The 16405-nt window shown below is 36.7% G+C and overlaps 3 protein-coding genes across 4 annotated transcripts; all 3 read left to right on the top strand.

The window, feature by feature from the left end:
• Positions 1-3170: 3170 nt before the first annotated feature.
• On the top strand, positions 3171-6395 carry LOC127263932 (leucine-rich repeat receptor-like protein kinase TDR). The gene is made up of 2 exons (XM_051293254.1): positions 3171-5938; positions 6021-6395. The coding sequence occupies exons 1-2, from the start codon at positions 3388-3390 to the stop codon at positions 6278-6280; spliced, it is 2811 nt and encodes a 936-aa protein (XP_051149211.1). The 5' UTR covers positions 3171-3387; the 3' UTR covers positions 6281-6395.
• Positions 6396-7388: 993 nt separating this feature from the next.
• Positions 7389-10811, top strand: LOC127264096 (uncharacterized). 2 transcript variants are annotated; one of them, XM_051293475.1, is made up of 9 exons: positions 7389-7639; positions 7728-7777; positions 8161-8269; positions 8382-8523; positions 9172-9223; positions 9306-9452; positions 9533-9644; positions 9853-9979; positions 10093-10811. In XM_051293475.1, the coding sequence occupies exons 3-9, from the start codon at positions 8170-8172 to the stop codon at positions 10556-10558; spliced, it is 1146 nt and encodes a 381-aa protein (XP_051149432.1). In that variant the 5' UTR covers positions 7389-7639; positions 7728-7777; positions 8161-8169; the 3' UTR covers positions 10559-10811. The 2 variants fall into 2 exon arrangements, with proteins under 2 accessions (XP_051149432.1, XP_051149431.1); XM_051293474.1 differs by having other exon boundaries at positions 7390-7639; positions 7720-7777.
• A 2200-nt stretch (positions 10812-13011) lies between these two features.
• On the top strand, positions 13012-15947 carry LOC127263650 (uncharacterized). The gene is made up of 4 exons (XM_051292780.1): positions 13012-13480; positions 14633-14656; positions 14831-15128; positions 15816-15947. The coding sequence occupies exons 1-4, from the start codon at positions 13291-13293 to the stop codon at positions 15919-15921; spliced, it is 618 nt and encodes a 205-aa protein (XP_051148737.1). The 5' UTR covers positions 13012-13290; the 3' UTR covers positions 15922-15947.
• Positions 15948-16405: the final 458 nt, after the last annotated feature.

Here is a 16405-nt window from a genome sequence, read left to right as displayed (position 1 = left end):
ACATGATATAGCCTCATACATCATATACAATACTTTATTTTAGCAAATGACATACTCTCATACAACACACATTGTAATTATGAACAAGCTGCGCATGCTTTTATTACAAACAACACATATTGTATGTAATAAAAGCATATACTGTTTCTTTATATTCAAATTCAGCACCGTAATCTTCCCCGTTAAAGATAACACATGATATTACTAAATACAATATATTATTTATATTAATATAATAAAAATACAGTATATACATCAAACATTATATAATACTTCTTTCGTGTGTATTCCTTTGGAGTTTTATAGCAAATTAAGAAATAATAATATTTTATTAGTTAGTAGAACTGATTACAAAGTTTTGACATATTTGTCTTTTTAATTTTATGTATAAAGTAATTATACATGTAATAATATATTTGTAATTTAAGTAAAAATTAAAAGTATTTGTATGATCACTTTTATTAAAATAGAAAATATATACTTTTGAGTGAGACAAACAAAAATGGTGGTATTTTGAGTTGAAACGAGGGAGTATAAATCTACACAATACATACAACAATTTATTTCATTTAATAGTATATTTCTATATTAATACACGTTATAAACCGATAGCATATATTTTTATTTCACTTAATGTGTATTGTAGAAAAATAAAAATATGTGCTATCTATATTTGTTTTGTAAAATGGTCGGAAAAAAAAAATCATGTAAAATATAAGAAAATGTGTAGAAAATATAAAAATAATAAATATGTGTAGTATATTAATTTTTTTTGAAAAAATGTATATGAAAAACTGTAACGTGTTTTACATGTATTGATTAGAAAATTTTTCAATTCAAATAAGACAATCTCCAACCATAACTTTATTTTTGCAAAATATACAACAATAACTCATATTCCACCATACTCTCTATTTTTTTTAGAGTCTGCTCTCCATGGGTTAAAAAAATATTTTCTATATATTCTATTTTATAGTATAATTTTTTAGATTTGCAAATAACACTCAATAATTTGTTATTTTTATATGTTTAGTTTATAATAATAATTTTTATTAATATTTAAATATTATACCAATAAACAATATTTATTATTTTTATTGTTTGAATGTAAAAATAAATATATTTCTAAATTTAAAAAATAATATAAATAAAAATAGGTAATATTATTGGATTAAACACATAACTAATGGATAGAGTAACTATACTCTTCCCATATATATTCAATTAAAGCATCGCGTAGTGCAAAATGATTTTCTCTACTTCTAATTTGAACATATTGTTCAATAAATTGATGATAACGTTCTTGATCTATAGTTCTTTCCACTGTTGTGATTGGTGCTTCTCGATATTATGATATCGGAGCATTAAGATCACGTTCTTTCTCTATTATCATATTATGTATGATAATGCACGCAAAATTATATCATGCAAAATATTTTTCTGCAAAAAACGATATGATCCTTTGATGATTGCTGAACGTGTTTGTAAAATTCCAAATGCAGGCTCCATGTACTTCTTGCATGATTCTTGTTTTTGGGCAAATAATTTTTTTTATTTTTTTTTTCGGACCATGCGGGTTGCTAATAGTTTGCACGAGAGAGACCCATTTATGATAGATTCCATTAGCTAAATAATAGCTCATTTCATATTACTTTCCTTGGATATAATAATGTGCGAGAGATTCAACACTTAAAAGTAAGATCTCTAAACAATGTTGAAGAATTTAAAACATTAATATCATTATTGGTGTTAGGCAAACCAAAATATATATGTCAAATTCAAAGATCGTAATATGCCACAACTTCAAGGATTTATGATCGCTTTCCACTACGACTGCATATTGGTCTGCCCAAGCAATTCGACAATTTTTTCATTCTTAATGCATGCAATCCAAACTACCTAGCATACCTGGAAAATCACAACTTTCACCGATATGGAGCAATATTTGAATATCAATTTTTTAATATATTCAATAGTGGTTGATTCGCTGATTTTGACGTACTCGTCAGTGGAACCTGCGGGTGTACCATAAGCTAGCACCTGAAATACTATTGTTGCTTTTTTAAAAGTAAATAATCCAACTATCCCCGAACAATCTCGATGTTGTTTGAAATATGGTTCATGATTCTTCACTGCATCAAGAATCCGAATTAACAACTTTCGAGACATTAAAAAACGTCTACGAAATATGGACTCATCATACAATGAGTTAGATGAAAAATAATCGTTAAATAATCTTAAATTTGCTTCCTCATGATCACGATTGACAAACCGATGACCTAAAACGGAACCACCATGAATTGGTCGTGGTATGTCGAAATGTCGTTGGAAAAGATCATTGCTACGTATTGTGGCCTCCATTACTGCTTCACCTGTAACAATTGAATGCATGACTGAAAGCTGTTGTGGATCATCTTCTTCTTCCGTTGATGAACTTTGAAATGAAACACCACGAACACTAATTAATTAATTAGGTGTTCTCAACCCCATATAAATGACATCAAGATGTATAGAGCGCGTCATTCTTACCCACGTTAACTATAAAATATATATTTAACTACGTAATACTCCGGAGTTGGGCCGGTGATAGGCCAACTCCCGTGAGCGCGCTGAAAGGACTCGTATTGATTTGTTGAGCCAATCTATAATCCTTTTCGGCCTGGTAATCGATGTGTCACATCATAGGTTAAAATTTTTAATGTCTTAAAAAATTGCCTAAAATTTGGAAATTTGGAATACTTTTATTTCTTTTCAAGCCCTTCGAAAGTCCAGACTTGTTCTAATTAGTACAGTGATCCTTCCGCAATTTATTAATTACTTAGTGTGATTTTTAATTGAAATATAGTAATATTATTTTGCCTCACATAATATAATATGAAAATACGATTTAAATTAAAATTTAAATAATATTTTTAAATTCAAATCAATACCAAACAATCACATTTTTTTATAAAATATAGTAGATGATATTGAAAACACAAAACAAACACGCCCTTAATTGTGGAATTACACATGTTAGAGTTGCTTAACGAGTGATCTTATTATTATTATTATTATTATTATTATTATTATTATTCTCTCTCCACTTCTTTGTTTAAAGGTAAGAAAAAGCAAGTGATAATTGATTCGATTCGATTCAATTCAATCCCTAATTCCCAAATTAAATTAAATTTAAAAAAGATCATTTATAATTAGCATCCATTCAATAATTCAAACAATCTTTCTTCTTCTACAGTCCCAATTGCCAATACCAATGGCCCCTCCATTGATGCTCCCCAAAGCAATCCCCTTTTTCACTCACTAATACTCTCTCTCTCTCCCCCACCCCTTCTTCTTCTTCTTCTTCCTCCTGTTTTCCCTGTCCACTTTCTTCCTCTGCAAGTTCCAATGGAGATTCTCCTTCCCACATACCACTTCACCCTCTTCTTCTTCTTCTTCCTCCCATTAATGGCGTCTTCCCTCCTCGCCGGAGCCGACCCCTTTTCCGACGCCCTCCTCCGCTTCAAATCGGAGCTTATCGACGACTCCAATTCTCTGCAAAACTGGCTCTTACCTCCCCACCCAGATTCCGCCGGAATCAGAATCTCCGCCTGTTCCTGGACCGGAATCCAGTGCAACTCCAACTCCTCCGCAGTAATCGCCATAGATCTCTCCGGCAAGAATCTCCGGGGCTCTCTCGCCGGCGATCAGTTCCCCGTCTTCTCCGACCTCCTCTCCCTCAATCTCAGCCACAACGCTTTCTCCGGCCACCTCCCTCCCGGAATCTTCTCCCTCACCGCCCTCAAATCCCTCGACATCAGCCGGAACAATTTTTCCGGCCGATTCCCGCCGGGAATCCCCAAACTGAAAAACCTCGTCGTTCTTGATGCTTTCAGCAACAGCTTCTCCGGCCCTTTGCCCGCCGACGTCTCCCAAATTGAAACCCTAAAAATTCTCAATTTCGCCGGGAGTTACTTCAGCGGCCCTATCCCGCCGGCCTACGGATCTTTCCGGTCACTGGAATTCCTCCACCTCGCCGGAAATTTCCTCGCCGGAAACCTCCCTCCCGAGCTCGGCAACCTCACGACACTGTCGCACATGGAGATCGGCTACAATTCTTACGACGGAGAAATCCCTCCACAATTTGGAGACATGTCTGAGCTTCAGTACCTCGACATTGCCGACGCCAACATCTCCGGCGCCATTCCCGACCACCTCTGCAACCTCACGAAACTCGAATCCCTTTTCCTGTTCAAAAATTACCTCCATGGATCAATTCCACGGCAGCTCAGCAAACTCGCAGCGATCAAAAGCCTCGATCTTTCCGACAACCTGCTTTCCGGCACGATTCCGGACACCTTCTCCGATCTGAAAAATCTCCGCCTGCTAAGCCTCATGTACAACGACCTCACCGGCGCCGTCCCTCCGGCGATCGCTAAGCTCCCGGAGCTCGACACGCTCCTTATATGGAGCAACTCCCTGACAGGATCCCTGCCCCAGGACTTAGGACTCCATTCCAAGCTCCAGCACGTCGACGTTTCAACGAATTACTTCGTCGGCGCAATCCCCGCCGGAATATGCTCCGGCGGAGAGCTATTACGGCTGATCTTGTTTTCAAATAACTTCACTGGCGGCCTGCATCCGTCGCTCTCCGATTGCTCGTCCCTCATTCGTCTCCGCCTCGAAGATAACTCGTTTTCCGGCGACATATCGCTCCCCTTCCGCAACCTCTCCCGCCTTTCGTACCTCGACTTGTCGAGAAATCAGTTTGCCGGAGGATTTCCGAACAACATTGTTAAAGCTTCGGCCTTGGAGTATTTCAACGTGTCATATAATCCGATTGCCGGCGTAATCCCTATCGAATTATGGTCGATGCCGAATCTTAGAAACGTCTCTGCGGTTTCGTGCAGTTTGTCGGGGAACATTCCCGAGTTTCGTCGCTGTCGATCGGTTTCCGTCGTCGAATTGAGTTCGAACTTCTTGCTCGGGAAAATCCCGGAGAGCATTTCGGGCTGTACGAGCCTCGTTAGAGTCGATTTATCGAACAATAGCCTCAAAGGTTCGATACCGGAGGGGCTTGCCGCGCTTCCGAATCTAAGCGTCTTAGACTTGTCACAAAACCGTTTCGACGGCGCTATCCCGACGAAGTTTGGCGCCTCGACTAGCTTAAAACTTTTCAACGTCGCCGACAACGATCTCTCGGGTTTGATCCCGTTAAACCCGAATTTTGAAAATATGGATCGAAGCGCATTCACAGGCAATCCGAAGCTCTGCGGTGCGCCGTTGAGAGCGTGCCATCGCGAAAACGTAATATCGAGCGGATTCAAATTAGGTAGCCGGAAAGCACAGAAAGTCGCGTGGATTCTCATCCTATGCGCCGCGATAGTTCTCGTCCTTTTAGCCGCTGTTTTCGCAATACTTTACGTCGAGAGGATCGGAAAAGGACGATGGAAATTGGTCGCGTTCGACGGCCTTCCTCGGCTCACCGTCGATGACGTTTTGAGAAGCGTCGATCGCGGAGAAGCTATGGGAATGTGCAAGATTGTTTCGTCGACGGGAATTACGGTCACGGCGAAGAAAATCGAGTGGGAAACGAAAGAGATGAAAGCAGCATTGGCGAGCTTGGCGAGAATAGCGAATGTGAGGCACAAGAACTTGTTACGGTTGCTCGGGATTTGCTACAACAAACGTGTCGCGTATTTGCTTTACGATTATACGTCGAATGGAAGCTTAGACGAAAGGATCGGCGATATGAAAGATTGGGAGGCTAAGTGTAGCGTAATAACCGGAGTCGCAAAGGCGCTATCTTTCCTCCATCACGATTGCAATCCGGCGATTCCGCACGGCGACGTGAAGTCGAGCAACGTGCTTTTTGACGGGAACATGGATTTACGTCTCGCCGAATGTGGGCTCGATTCGATCGTCAAGTCGTCATCGTCGAGCAAACGAAGGAAGACGAGTAATATATATACTTCATTGTCGATGCGATGTTATTTATGCGTATAACTTTCATTGCAAAAAAACTTATGCTAGTTCGACAGGTGCATGCGGAGCATCGACCACAACGAGGGACGGAATTCGCAAGGATGTTTACGATTTCGGAGAACTTATTTTCGAGGTGTTGACGAATGGAAGAGCGGATGTGACGGAGGAGGAGATAATGAGAGATGTGGCTGAGAAGAGCGGCGGCGGCGGTGGCGGAGAAGGGGTGGAGGTGGCGGTGGAGGTGGCGGTGCTGTGCAGAAGAAGTAGGCCATCAATGGCGGAAGTAGTGAAGCTTCTTTCATCAGGGCTGAGATGAGATTTAGCTAATAAGGGGAAGAAGAAAGCTTGCTTAAAGAACAAAGGCTGTTTGTTTGTTGTATATACAAACTAAATTATTATATGCTTCTTGCAATTTTATTTTATTTTTATTATTATTATTTGTTGATATTGTGCATTAGGTTTTTCAATTTCTGCAGAAATGAGTTGGTGTAATATAGAGAATTTTCATTTGTAGAAGTTTTTTGAATAGTAAAATTTTGAATTGAAATAGTTGTTCATATAAATATATATCGATGTGATGTTTTGAAAGTAAAATTTAATTTTAGTGTAATATAATAAATAATAAAGAAGTGTTTGATGTGATATTTTTGGAGAAAAAATAGTATTGAAATAGTAAAATATAAAACCAACTTTCAGCGGGTGTGTTTAGGGTTTAGTAATAATGTTTGATAAGATATTTTTACATAGTATAAATAATAAAATTTAGAGAAATGTGGCTAAAGAATCATACCTTGATATTTTAATTATATTTGAAATCTTAATTTTAATACTACTATAAGCTCTAAACCCTAAAATTTTTTGGATTTTTTTTAAAATTTAAAAATAATAAAAATTTATTATTTATATTATATTTTACGATGAAAAAATATTTTATATAATTCTTTTTGAAAAAAAAATAGTCTAAAAGCGTTGCAATATAATTTAAGAACAACAATAATAATAATACTAATTATAATAAAGCTTGAAAATGATTTTGGGTACGAATTGATTTCTTTTGTCTTTAAATGTCACAAAATATTTAATATATACTTCTTTCAGCTTCAAAGTCTGGTTTTATTTTTTCAATTTAAAAATATTTTTATTAGTATTTTGTAATACTAAAAGATATTTGTATAAAATTATACAAAATAAAGATATTATCAATGACAAATTAAAAAAGAAAATTAATAAATATTTTTATTAATATCTATCTTGTAATATTAAAAGATATTTGTATAAAATTATACAAAATAAAGATATTATCAATAGCAAGTACAATATCATCAAAATAAATGTGACTCTGGGTAGTCTGCTAATTTTTTTTTTTTTTTATCCCATAATATTTCTAAAAAAAAAGAAAAGGTTTTATAAGATATCGTATTCAAACAAACCCTTTTTAACTGAAAGGCAATGGCGAGGGGTTGAAGAAGGGCGGTCGATGATGATAAGCTAGCTGGGGTGGATTGAGGGAGGAGTGAGGCCCGCCGATGTTTGTAATCATGGTTTCAATTGCAGTTGCAGCGCCTGCCTTTACCACATGGAAATGGCGGAAATTAACTACTGCGCCTTTACCACCACGCTATCCTCCCTCCACTCTTCGTTGCTTCTCTGTAACCCGACCGCCTCTCAGCCTCCGGTGGGATGTTCTTGCTTTATTTATATGTTTACAATACTGCCTGAGCTATTGTTGGTCTTGATTTTTAATTTTATTTGTAGATACGCAGTTCTCGGAGCTGGATTTGCTGGATTGTCCGTAGCTTGGAATTTGCTTCGAGTACAATTCTCTCTTTAATTGTATTAGTGATTGATCGAATGGACTCTTTAGAAATATTACTCAGTGATTGTTTTGTTCTGGAAAATATAAAAGTTGAGGTGCAGTTAATTTGTAGCCTGAAATTTTCGATTGATCTTGATGGCCTGAAGCTGTTAATTTGTGCGAACTTGATTGCAAAATTGTATCTCTGTTAAACTAAGGGTTTCGAATTGCAATAGATGACAAAATACTGATAAGAAAAAGCCTAATTCTATATTGCAGTAGCACTCTTTCTTTCCTATTTGTTTCATTTGATTGGATACCACAATGCAATCCATTTGTTTGTTCATTCTCTTTTTCGTTACTTTGTTGTTGTATCAATTGCTGGAACCGTAAATTCGCAGCATGGTTCTATGGAATCCCATCTTTGTGTTGATATTTATGATGAAGTCGGCATTGGTGGAGGTGCGTCTGGAGTTGCTGGTGGTCTTCTGCATCCTTATTCTCCAAAAGGTTCGTGCTGTTGTTCTTCGGTTTCATAGCTCTTTTGTGTCAGTTACCGCGTTTATGAAGTATTATATGCTTGAAAGTGTTTTGGCTGAGTTAGTTCAGTTTGCTTTTACAGTCAAGCTTCTTTGGCGGGGTGAAGAGTGCTGGAACGAGAGTTTAAATCTCTTGCATATTGCTGAAGATGCACTTCTGAAGCTACAAAAATTGGGAAAGCGCAGTTCTTCGGAAATTGCTGAATCCCCTGTAGTAAGGAGAAGGTTCGATGCTGTTACTTGTTTCATTTTCCTTTTGTGTTTCTACTGCCTAAGTGACCAATGATTTTATAGTTTTATGAGCTTTCGGGTAAAATTTGAGAGTTTTGAGCGCGACAAGTTAACTTTATAGGTCATACTCTTCGAGTGCATTTTTGAGAGAAATCTGGAATAATTATGTTTTCATAGCTGCTAGAACAAAAAATCGACAAAAATCATAATCTTTTGGGCGTAAACTCATTATGTGTTCTGCAATCTGAACCAAATGGATGTAATTACTGTTTAGTTCTTACCCTTCGAGTACATTTTTGGTAAGAGACCAACAGTTCTATAGTTTTATGAGTTTTTGGGTAAAAATTGACAGTTTTGACTAGCTGATAAGTGAATTACTACTGCCAAGGAGACACAACAAGTTAATTTTGCAGGTCATACTCTTCGAGTGTGTTTTGGGAGAAATCCGGAATAATTATGTTTTCAGAGCTTCTAGAACAAAAAATCGAAAAAAATCATAATCTTTTGGGTGTAATCTCACTATGTGTTCTGCAATCTGAAGTTCTGAACCAAATGGATGCTTGTAATTACTGTTTAGTTCATACTTCCGACATACGGTAAGGTTTTTGTTAACAAGAACTGAAAATAATTCTGTTATTCCAGAGGAATCTTGAGGCCAGTCGTCAATCCGAAGAGCATGAACATTATGACAGAAGTAAGGCTTTTCACGCTACATGGTTAAAATAAGTGACGCTGACTTGATTTCTACTGATTCCGATTCTTTTTGCCATGAGTAGAATGCTCAAAACTATATTGCCAATTGCAGAATAGAGACTATCCGTGAGGATGCTGCTCGAGACCTCGTCCCGGATTTGTCTCTACCTTTAGACTTGGCCTTTCATATGCCCGACGCCTTAAACATTAATGCCCAGAGCTATCTTGAGGTAATGACGAAAAGCATAAGTGTCTGAATCGACGCACATCTCTTACGGTTCTTGACGCCGTCTCTTCATTCGTCTTGTAGGGTCTATACTTAGCATGCCAAAATCTAACGAATGCCATTCCCCCATCAGGTTGTAAAAACAGAGAATTGAATTTCTACCGGAGATCGATCACAAGTCTGGTAGATATAACCGGTAATTTTGCATCCATTTTTCGCATGAAGTTGGTTTTTTTCTCGTTGATTTTGCATATAATCTTCCTGATAAGGTCGTCTTTAAGTTGTCGTAAAGGAAATAAACTTAACTTGCGGGTGATTAAGAATTGATAGTTTTCGACTACTGTGTTATATGTTTATTCTTAGTGTTAGTTTATGAACCTGTTTTGCTATCGAAACATTTGTAGGCAACTACGATGCAGTTATTATCTGTCTTGGGGCAAGGGCGATGTTCCTCCCGGAGATGTCCGGCAAGCTGCCTCTTAGAATGTGTAGAGGTATAATATCTCACATGCAGCTCGTCGACGACACAAGGTATGCTTAACGAATGCCTCTTTGTTGCAATTCCATGTTAATATTTGAAACATTTTTTAAACCTATTTTTCTCGTCGTCTATTTTCATAAAACGCCGACTGACTGTATACCAGAGAAGCATATTCAGAACACGGCCCCTCGATTCTGTCAGACGCCTGGCTTGCCGTGCGCGACGCTCGCCGTATCGACATGGGCTCGACGTGGGATTGGAAATCGAGGAATCACTCGAGAGAGGTGAGCACGGATGAAAATTCCGAGGCGACGGAAAGACTCCTCCGAAAGGCGGCGTCAGTTTATCCGGCGATCGAAAACTGGACCGTAACAGGGGCAGTAGCTGGATTGAGGGCAATGCCGCCCCTCACGGTGGACGGATCGCTTCCGCTTCTCGGCTGCGTCGACGAGTATATCATCGGTGAGAGGCGTACGTGCAAATATTGGCTATTCGCCGGCCTCGGGGCGAGAGGGCTTCTCTATCACGGTTGGCTGGGGAAGTTATTGGCTTTAGCCGTGATTTCGCGCGACGAGAGCTTACTACCTTGTGAATTGACCTTGTGGAGACGTGAATCGGGGAAAGAATGAGTTCGAATGAAGATGCGATGTGAAGAAAAGGTTAGTCAGCTGCGGCTGGGCCAATGTCCGGTGCTGACAGATGTATACATTGGAAGTGGACGGAGTAGGTTGAGTTGAGTTGCCGCTGCCATTGCCATTGTTCGTACAAGGAAATATAATTTTAGTCGGGTGTGTGTGTTTTTTGGTGTAAGCAGTGCATTGAATGTGATATCCGGATAAGCCGGTTGAACCTAATACTCTGCAAACCAGGCTTGATAGGTAAGTTATGACCACATGATTAGAGCTATTAACGATCCGAGCCGAGCCAAATTTTAAGTGTTCATTAACGTTCGCAAACAAGGTTCGTGTTCGTTCGTTAAGCTTTTGAATTCGTTTGTAGTGTTCGAGCTCGGCTTGTTAAGATTTTTTTTTTTTGAGCTCGTGTTCATGTTCGGCTCGATTAAGCTCGTTCGAGTTCGTTCGAGCTCGTTTGTCTTTTTTTTAAAAAAAAATTTATATATAAATTATAAAGAAAATTTAAAATTATTTTATTTGTATATTTTAAATTTAAATTTATTTATTTATAAATTATAATTTTATATGTATATATAATATTTATAATAAATATATTATTTAAACGAACATTCGCGAACAAAGCTCGGGCTCGTTCGTTAACCAAACGAGCATGTTTATGTTGTTCGGCTCGACTCGAACGTTTGCGAACGAGCTTTAACCGAGCCGAGTTCATGAATTGCTCGGTTCGTTTAACAGCTCTACTCATGATCACAAGTCTAACCTCTACACCACCGCACCATCTTTTACGGATAAGATTTTAGGATTTTAGTTAGGCTTTGAGAGAATGAAGTTATGCATAGTCTTAAAAATACAAAAAAAATCATTTAGACAAGAATTTTTGGATATTTTTGAAAAGTAGAAATCTAATATTTAATTTGATTTTTTTGCGGGTGAAAAAAAAGTGTATTCGACTTGATTTTTTTAAAAAATAAATAACATTGTCATTGGGAGATAGACACGTCGTAGTGAAATGTGAAAAATGAGACGCAATCTCTTTTTAAACGACAAATTGTTGGATTGGAAGTGTGTTACTTATTACTCTCTCCGTCCTCCCCGCCCACAAAGGTTAAATTTAATTTTTTGTCGGCTGATATTTAAATATTAATTATTATATTAAAATATAGTATAAATTTAAAAAAATGGTAAAAATATTTTTATTAATATTTTAAATACTGACATTAGTATAAAAAATTATATAAATATAAAAATATTTTTAATGTTAATTACGTAAATACAATTTTTGCATAAGAACAAAGTATTATTATTATTATTTTACATAGGAACTCGCAGTAGCTATTTTTTACTCTGGATTGAACTTAATAGTCTACAAACTAAATTCACACTAGTGGGTGTGTTTGTTTGGGGTTTGGATTTTGAGTTAAGATTTGAATAGTAAAAATTTTGAATTTGAATAGTTGTATGATGTGATATAAATATGTGTTGATGTGATATTTTGAATGTAAAATTGATTTTTAATATAATATAAAAAATAAAAAATAGGTATTTGATTTGATGTTTTTTGGAGGGAGAGGGGAAAAAAAATTGGATGAACAGTGTAAATCCAATCCCCAAACAAACACACCCAAAGTGAATGATTTGATCAAAAATCAACACATTAATTTAAAATAATTAATTTTTGAAACGTGACTTGGATTTAGCGGTCTACCCGACTCTAAACCAAAGCGAAATGACTGTTTCAATTAGCAGGGTTCTTTTTGGGCTTATCCTAATTAATAACAAATAGGGTTAGGATTTAGGGTGTTTTTGGTGCTTATAAATAGACAACTATGGTTCTTAGTCGGATGACATATTGTAAATATCTGAATCAGTATAATAAAATCTCTCTGATTGCTGTCCGTGGACGTAGGTTGACACACCGTCACCAAACCACATAAAACCTCTGTATTCTTTATTTGCTTTCTTTTTCGTTTTCTCATAACATTAATATTTTATCACAATAGAGATATAATATTATTTTAGAAGTGTGTAATATTTTTACTTATTATATACAAATTAAAAAAATGACAAAAATAATTTTATTAATATTTTGTAATACTAATATAAAAAATTATATAAATATGAATATATTTTTAATATCAGGTACAAATAACTCAAAATATTATTATCTCCTCTCCTAAAAAAACTATATTTAAATATTAATTATTATATTAATAATTTTACTATTACGCGTAACAAAAGACAAATGATCAGTATATTTAAATATTAATTATTATATTAATAATTTTACTATTACACGTAACAAAAGGCAAATGATCTTGATTTTAAGAAATTGGAAAGAGTATTTTATTTTATTTTTTATCTATACCACTCGTATTAAAATGTTATTATTTCAAATATAAAACAAAATCACATCATTTTCGCTTGTGTAAAAAGGTTTAGAGAAAATTAAAGTAAGATTTGAAGTTGGAAGAGTCGCCCCGTGACCGTACAACAGAGCAGAGCAGAGATTCTTGCAGAAGGATAGGCCCCAATGCAATCCAAACCCCCATTCAATTGAATTGATTAATCAGTCTCAATGGAATCCAGCATAGATACAGTCATACAGCCGCCCAGTTCATCAATTTTTCACGCACAACTCACCACTCCGATTCGCCATTTACAAAGAAATCCTTAATAATCCTGCGTGTGTGGTGAGCCGAGATCCATCGATCGATCGATCGATCGAGATGAACAGGACGTGGTGGCGGTGTTGCTTGGTGGTGATATTCGCAGTGGCTTCAGCATTGTGCGTGTGTGGACCGGCTCTGTTCTTCGCATTCAACAAAGGATTCAAGGTGAAGAAGCTTCCAGAAGCTTCTTGTCCTCTCTGTGTTTGCCGCTGCTCCCCTCCCCAATCCCTAATTAAGATTGCTCCTGGTATGCAATGCAATACGCCATCTCTCTCTTCATTTATCCTATTTACTTTACTTTAGGGTTAGGGTTTATGGCCATTTTTTTCATAATTAATTTCTTAAATTTCTGGCTTGCTGCTGTTTCTTGGGAATTTAATCTATGCATATTTGTGTGTAGGTTGTGAAAAATCTAATTGGTAATGGGAAGTATGTAAAATTTGTATCATCATTGCTTCCTACTCTCTGGGGATTTTCTTTTGTTCTTATTTCTGTTGCTTTCTCCATTAATTTGTAAATGGTTTAGTATATGTACTTCTTGTTTGCCTGTGAATAATTTCTATAATTGTATAGCTTTTGCTTGCTACTTTTCAATTAAACAATGGTTTGATTCACTTTTTATCTGTTCATTGAAGTGTATATATATTATGTTAAATTCGTTGAGATTGCCACATTGTTCTATGTGATAGTTTATATTTACCCGAGCACGATACCAAGTTATCTAAACCATCATCGCCTTTGTTGCTGTACATAAGTTTTGTGGCTGTTATCCATTATAAATTCTACATATATATCGGAACAGTTCATTCGCGGCTTTGTCTTTTTCCGGGGGGGAATAACTTTGTTGGTTGTTGTGTTGCTAATAACAATCAAAGTGAAATTGCATCGAGTGCATTATTAGTTAATGGGATTTTCTATGGCATGCGGTAGCCTTAATTTCTTGTGGAATTATACCCGGGCAATATGTTGCTAGGAGTTAATGTGTTTTTATAAGTGTTTAAGAGGTGCTCAAGGGAGTTGTGTGAAAGTATTTATCCCGATCCAGTCTTCAAAATTGTACGAGTTCAACTAATTAGTTAGGCTTTGTTCGATGAATGATCGAATTGTAAAGTTAGTAATATTGTGCACTCCCTTGTACTTTACCCAACGATTCACACATTGCACATTATGCTTGGGTGTTTTGGATGTCTTCGAGGAGTTTCGGATTTGAAAATTTTTAAATAGAAAATTGGTGTCAGATGTGATATTTTTCACAGAAACACAAACAACCGCTGCTCTACTTTCTTTAGCTAGTTTTGAATATTGTGTAATTGTGGGGCAACTGTTTTACTTAGCCTCGTGAATATGAACACTTGATTTCCGAAACTTTTACTCATTTTATTTTACTTCTTCCTTGCAGGCTTGGCTAATCTCTCTGTGACCGGTAAGAGTTCTATTGTTTCCCTATCATACTTATGATCGATAATTTAAAATGTTTCGAATAAGGACAACAATTGTTGTTATTAGGCGTAGTTAATCCTTTGTATATTGAACTTCGAGTCAATGTCCCTGTGTGTTGTCTAGAAAGAATCGATCCTAATTTCAGAAACGGTGACAGATTGTGGGAAAGATGATCCAGAACTTAAGGCAGAGATGGAAAAACATATTGTGGACTTATTATCCGAAGAGCTAAAGCTGCAGAAAGCTGTAGGGGAAGAGCAATCCCGACACATGAACATGACATTGAAGGAAGCAAGAAATTCAGCTTCTCAGTACAAGAGGGAAGCCGAAAAATGCAATGCCGCCACAGAAAGTTGTGAGGGAGCCCGAGAACGAGCTGAGATATTGCTCATCAGGGAGAAGAAGACAACTCTCTTGTGGCAGCGGAGGGCTAAATTGCTCGGCTGGGAAGCCAGGTAACTATTTATGGTTCCCGTAAACTAATAGTAGTAACACCAAGATTGTACATTCATCGTAATTTTGAAGAAATGTCGATTATTTTGACAGTTTGGAATTATATTTGTTAAGTTTTAATGGTCGTTACAAAGTTTTATTGATGCCGAAACACGGGCGAGCCCTTGCACTATGTTTCCCAACCGGGGATTTGAGCAATATATCCGACTGTGGTCATTTCCACATTTCCATTTAAAGGCGGAAAAAGCCCATATTTGGCACTTACAAATGTTGTTCAAGATTTGTCGATAGTTAATTGATGTGTTTCGATGTATCGGAACTAAAATAAATGAAATCGAATGAACATTTAAATTACCAAAATAATTTTAAACATATCTACCCCCTAAATGTGATAAATTTCAAGCCCGGACTAGTCACCAAGTATAAAACTTATCGAAAAAAAATATTTAGACGAAATCGGAACACTTAAAAGAACCTAAAGACTCATGCTCTAAGATCATCCCCATGATTATAGCAGATTATGAGAAACCCCCAATTCTCATGCTTAACAACAATCCCCATTTATATCTGCATTCATCCGATCCACATTTCAGAGTCCAGATTGATATCATACCTGATCATGTTTAGGACAGAAACAATAATTTTGTCTGTGATCTTCATTCTCCGTCTTCGGAAAATCGTTAATGCAGATGTAGAGCAGACTGTTGTCGAGAATTTCGACATACCCAAGTACATGGGGAGGTGGTATCAGATAGCTTCGTTCCCGGAAGAGTTTATGCTGGAAAGTGGTATTGACACGAGGGCTACGTACACTCTCAATCCGAACAGCACTTTTCTTGTCGTGAACGAGAGTTGGGATGACAAAGGCAATAGAGTTAGCATTGTGGGCATCACATACAAGACTGATCCGGAGAGTGATGAAGCTAAATTTAAAGTAAGATTCTTTAACCTACCGTTTGCCGGAGATTATTGGGTTCTGTACGTTGATGACGAGTATCAATATGCTTTGGTTGGTCATCCCACCAGGAATCATCTTTGGGTAGGTTGCCGGTCAATTCACTGTTGTCTTGATCGAGAAAATTGCAAAAAATATCCCACATGTATACACTATTATCACTTTTATCGTGTATTTATTTCGCTGGCAAAATATTTTCTACATGTTTGTAAAAGTTGTTATTTCTATCATTTGGCCGCGCGTGATTGTGACTGCGCATGGTGTGAATTTCACGCGTGACCAAATGATAGAAATAGCGACTTTTGCAAACATATATGATATATT

The sequence above is a fragment of the Andrographis paniculata genome, unplaced genomic scaffold, assembly GCF_009805555.1.
Source record: "Andrographis paniculata isolate CXL003 unplaced genomic scaffold, ASM980555v1 Contig69END, whole genome shotgun sequence".
NCBI classification, from domain to species: domain Eukaryota; kingdom Viridiplantae; phylum Streptophyta; class Magnoliopsida; order Lamiales; family Acanthaceae; genus Andrographis; species Andrographis paniculata.
Note: the sequence above shows the minus strand (reverse complement) of the source record. Positions and strands in the feature narration are given on the sequence as shown.

Coding starts and splice junctions, on each gene's coding strand:
- LOC127263932 (XM_051293254.1), top strand. CDS start 3,388: ATGGAGATTCTCCTTCCCACATACCACTTCACCCTCTTCTTCTTCTTC. Junction 5,939..6,020: donor GAGCAAACGAAGGAAGACGA/GTAATATATATA, acceptor CTAGTTCGACAG/GTGCATGCGGAGCATCGACC.
- LOC127263650 (XM_051292780.1), top strand. CDS start 13,291: ATGAACAGGACGTGGTGGCGGTGTTGCTTGGTGGTGATATTCGCAGTG. Junction 13,481..14,632: donor CCTAATTAAGATTGCTCCTG/GTATGCAATGCA, acceptor TCTTCCTTGCAG/GCTTGGCTAATCTCTCTGTG. Junction 15,129..15,815: donor TTGCTCGGCTGGGAAGCCAG/GTAACTATTTAT, acceptor TCGTTAATGCAG/ATGTAGAGCAGACTGTTGTC.
- LOC127264096 (XM_051293474.1), top strand. CDS start 7,491: ATGTTTGTAATCATGGTTTCAATTGCAGTTGCAGCGCCTGCCTTTACC. Junction 7,778..8,160: donor TAGCTTGGAATTTGCTTCGA/GTACAATTCTCT, acceptor GTAAATTCGCAG/CATGGTTCTATGGAATCCCA. Junction 9,224..9,305: donor GCATGAACATTATGACAGAA/GTAAGGCTTTTC, acceptor TGCCATGAGTAG/AATGCTCAAAACTATATTGC.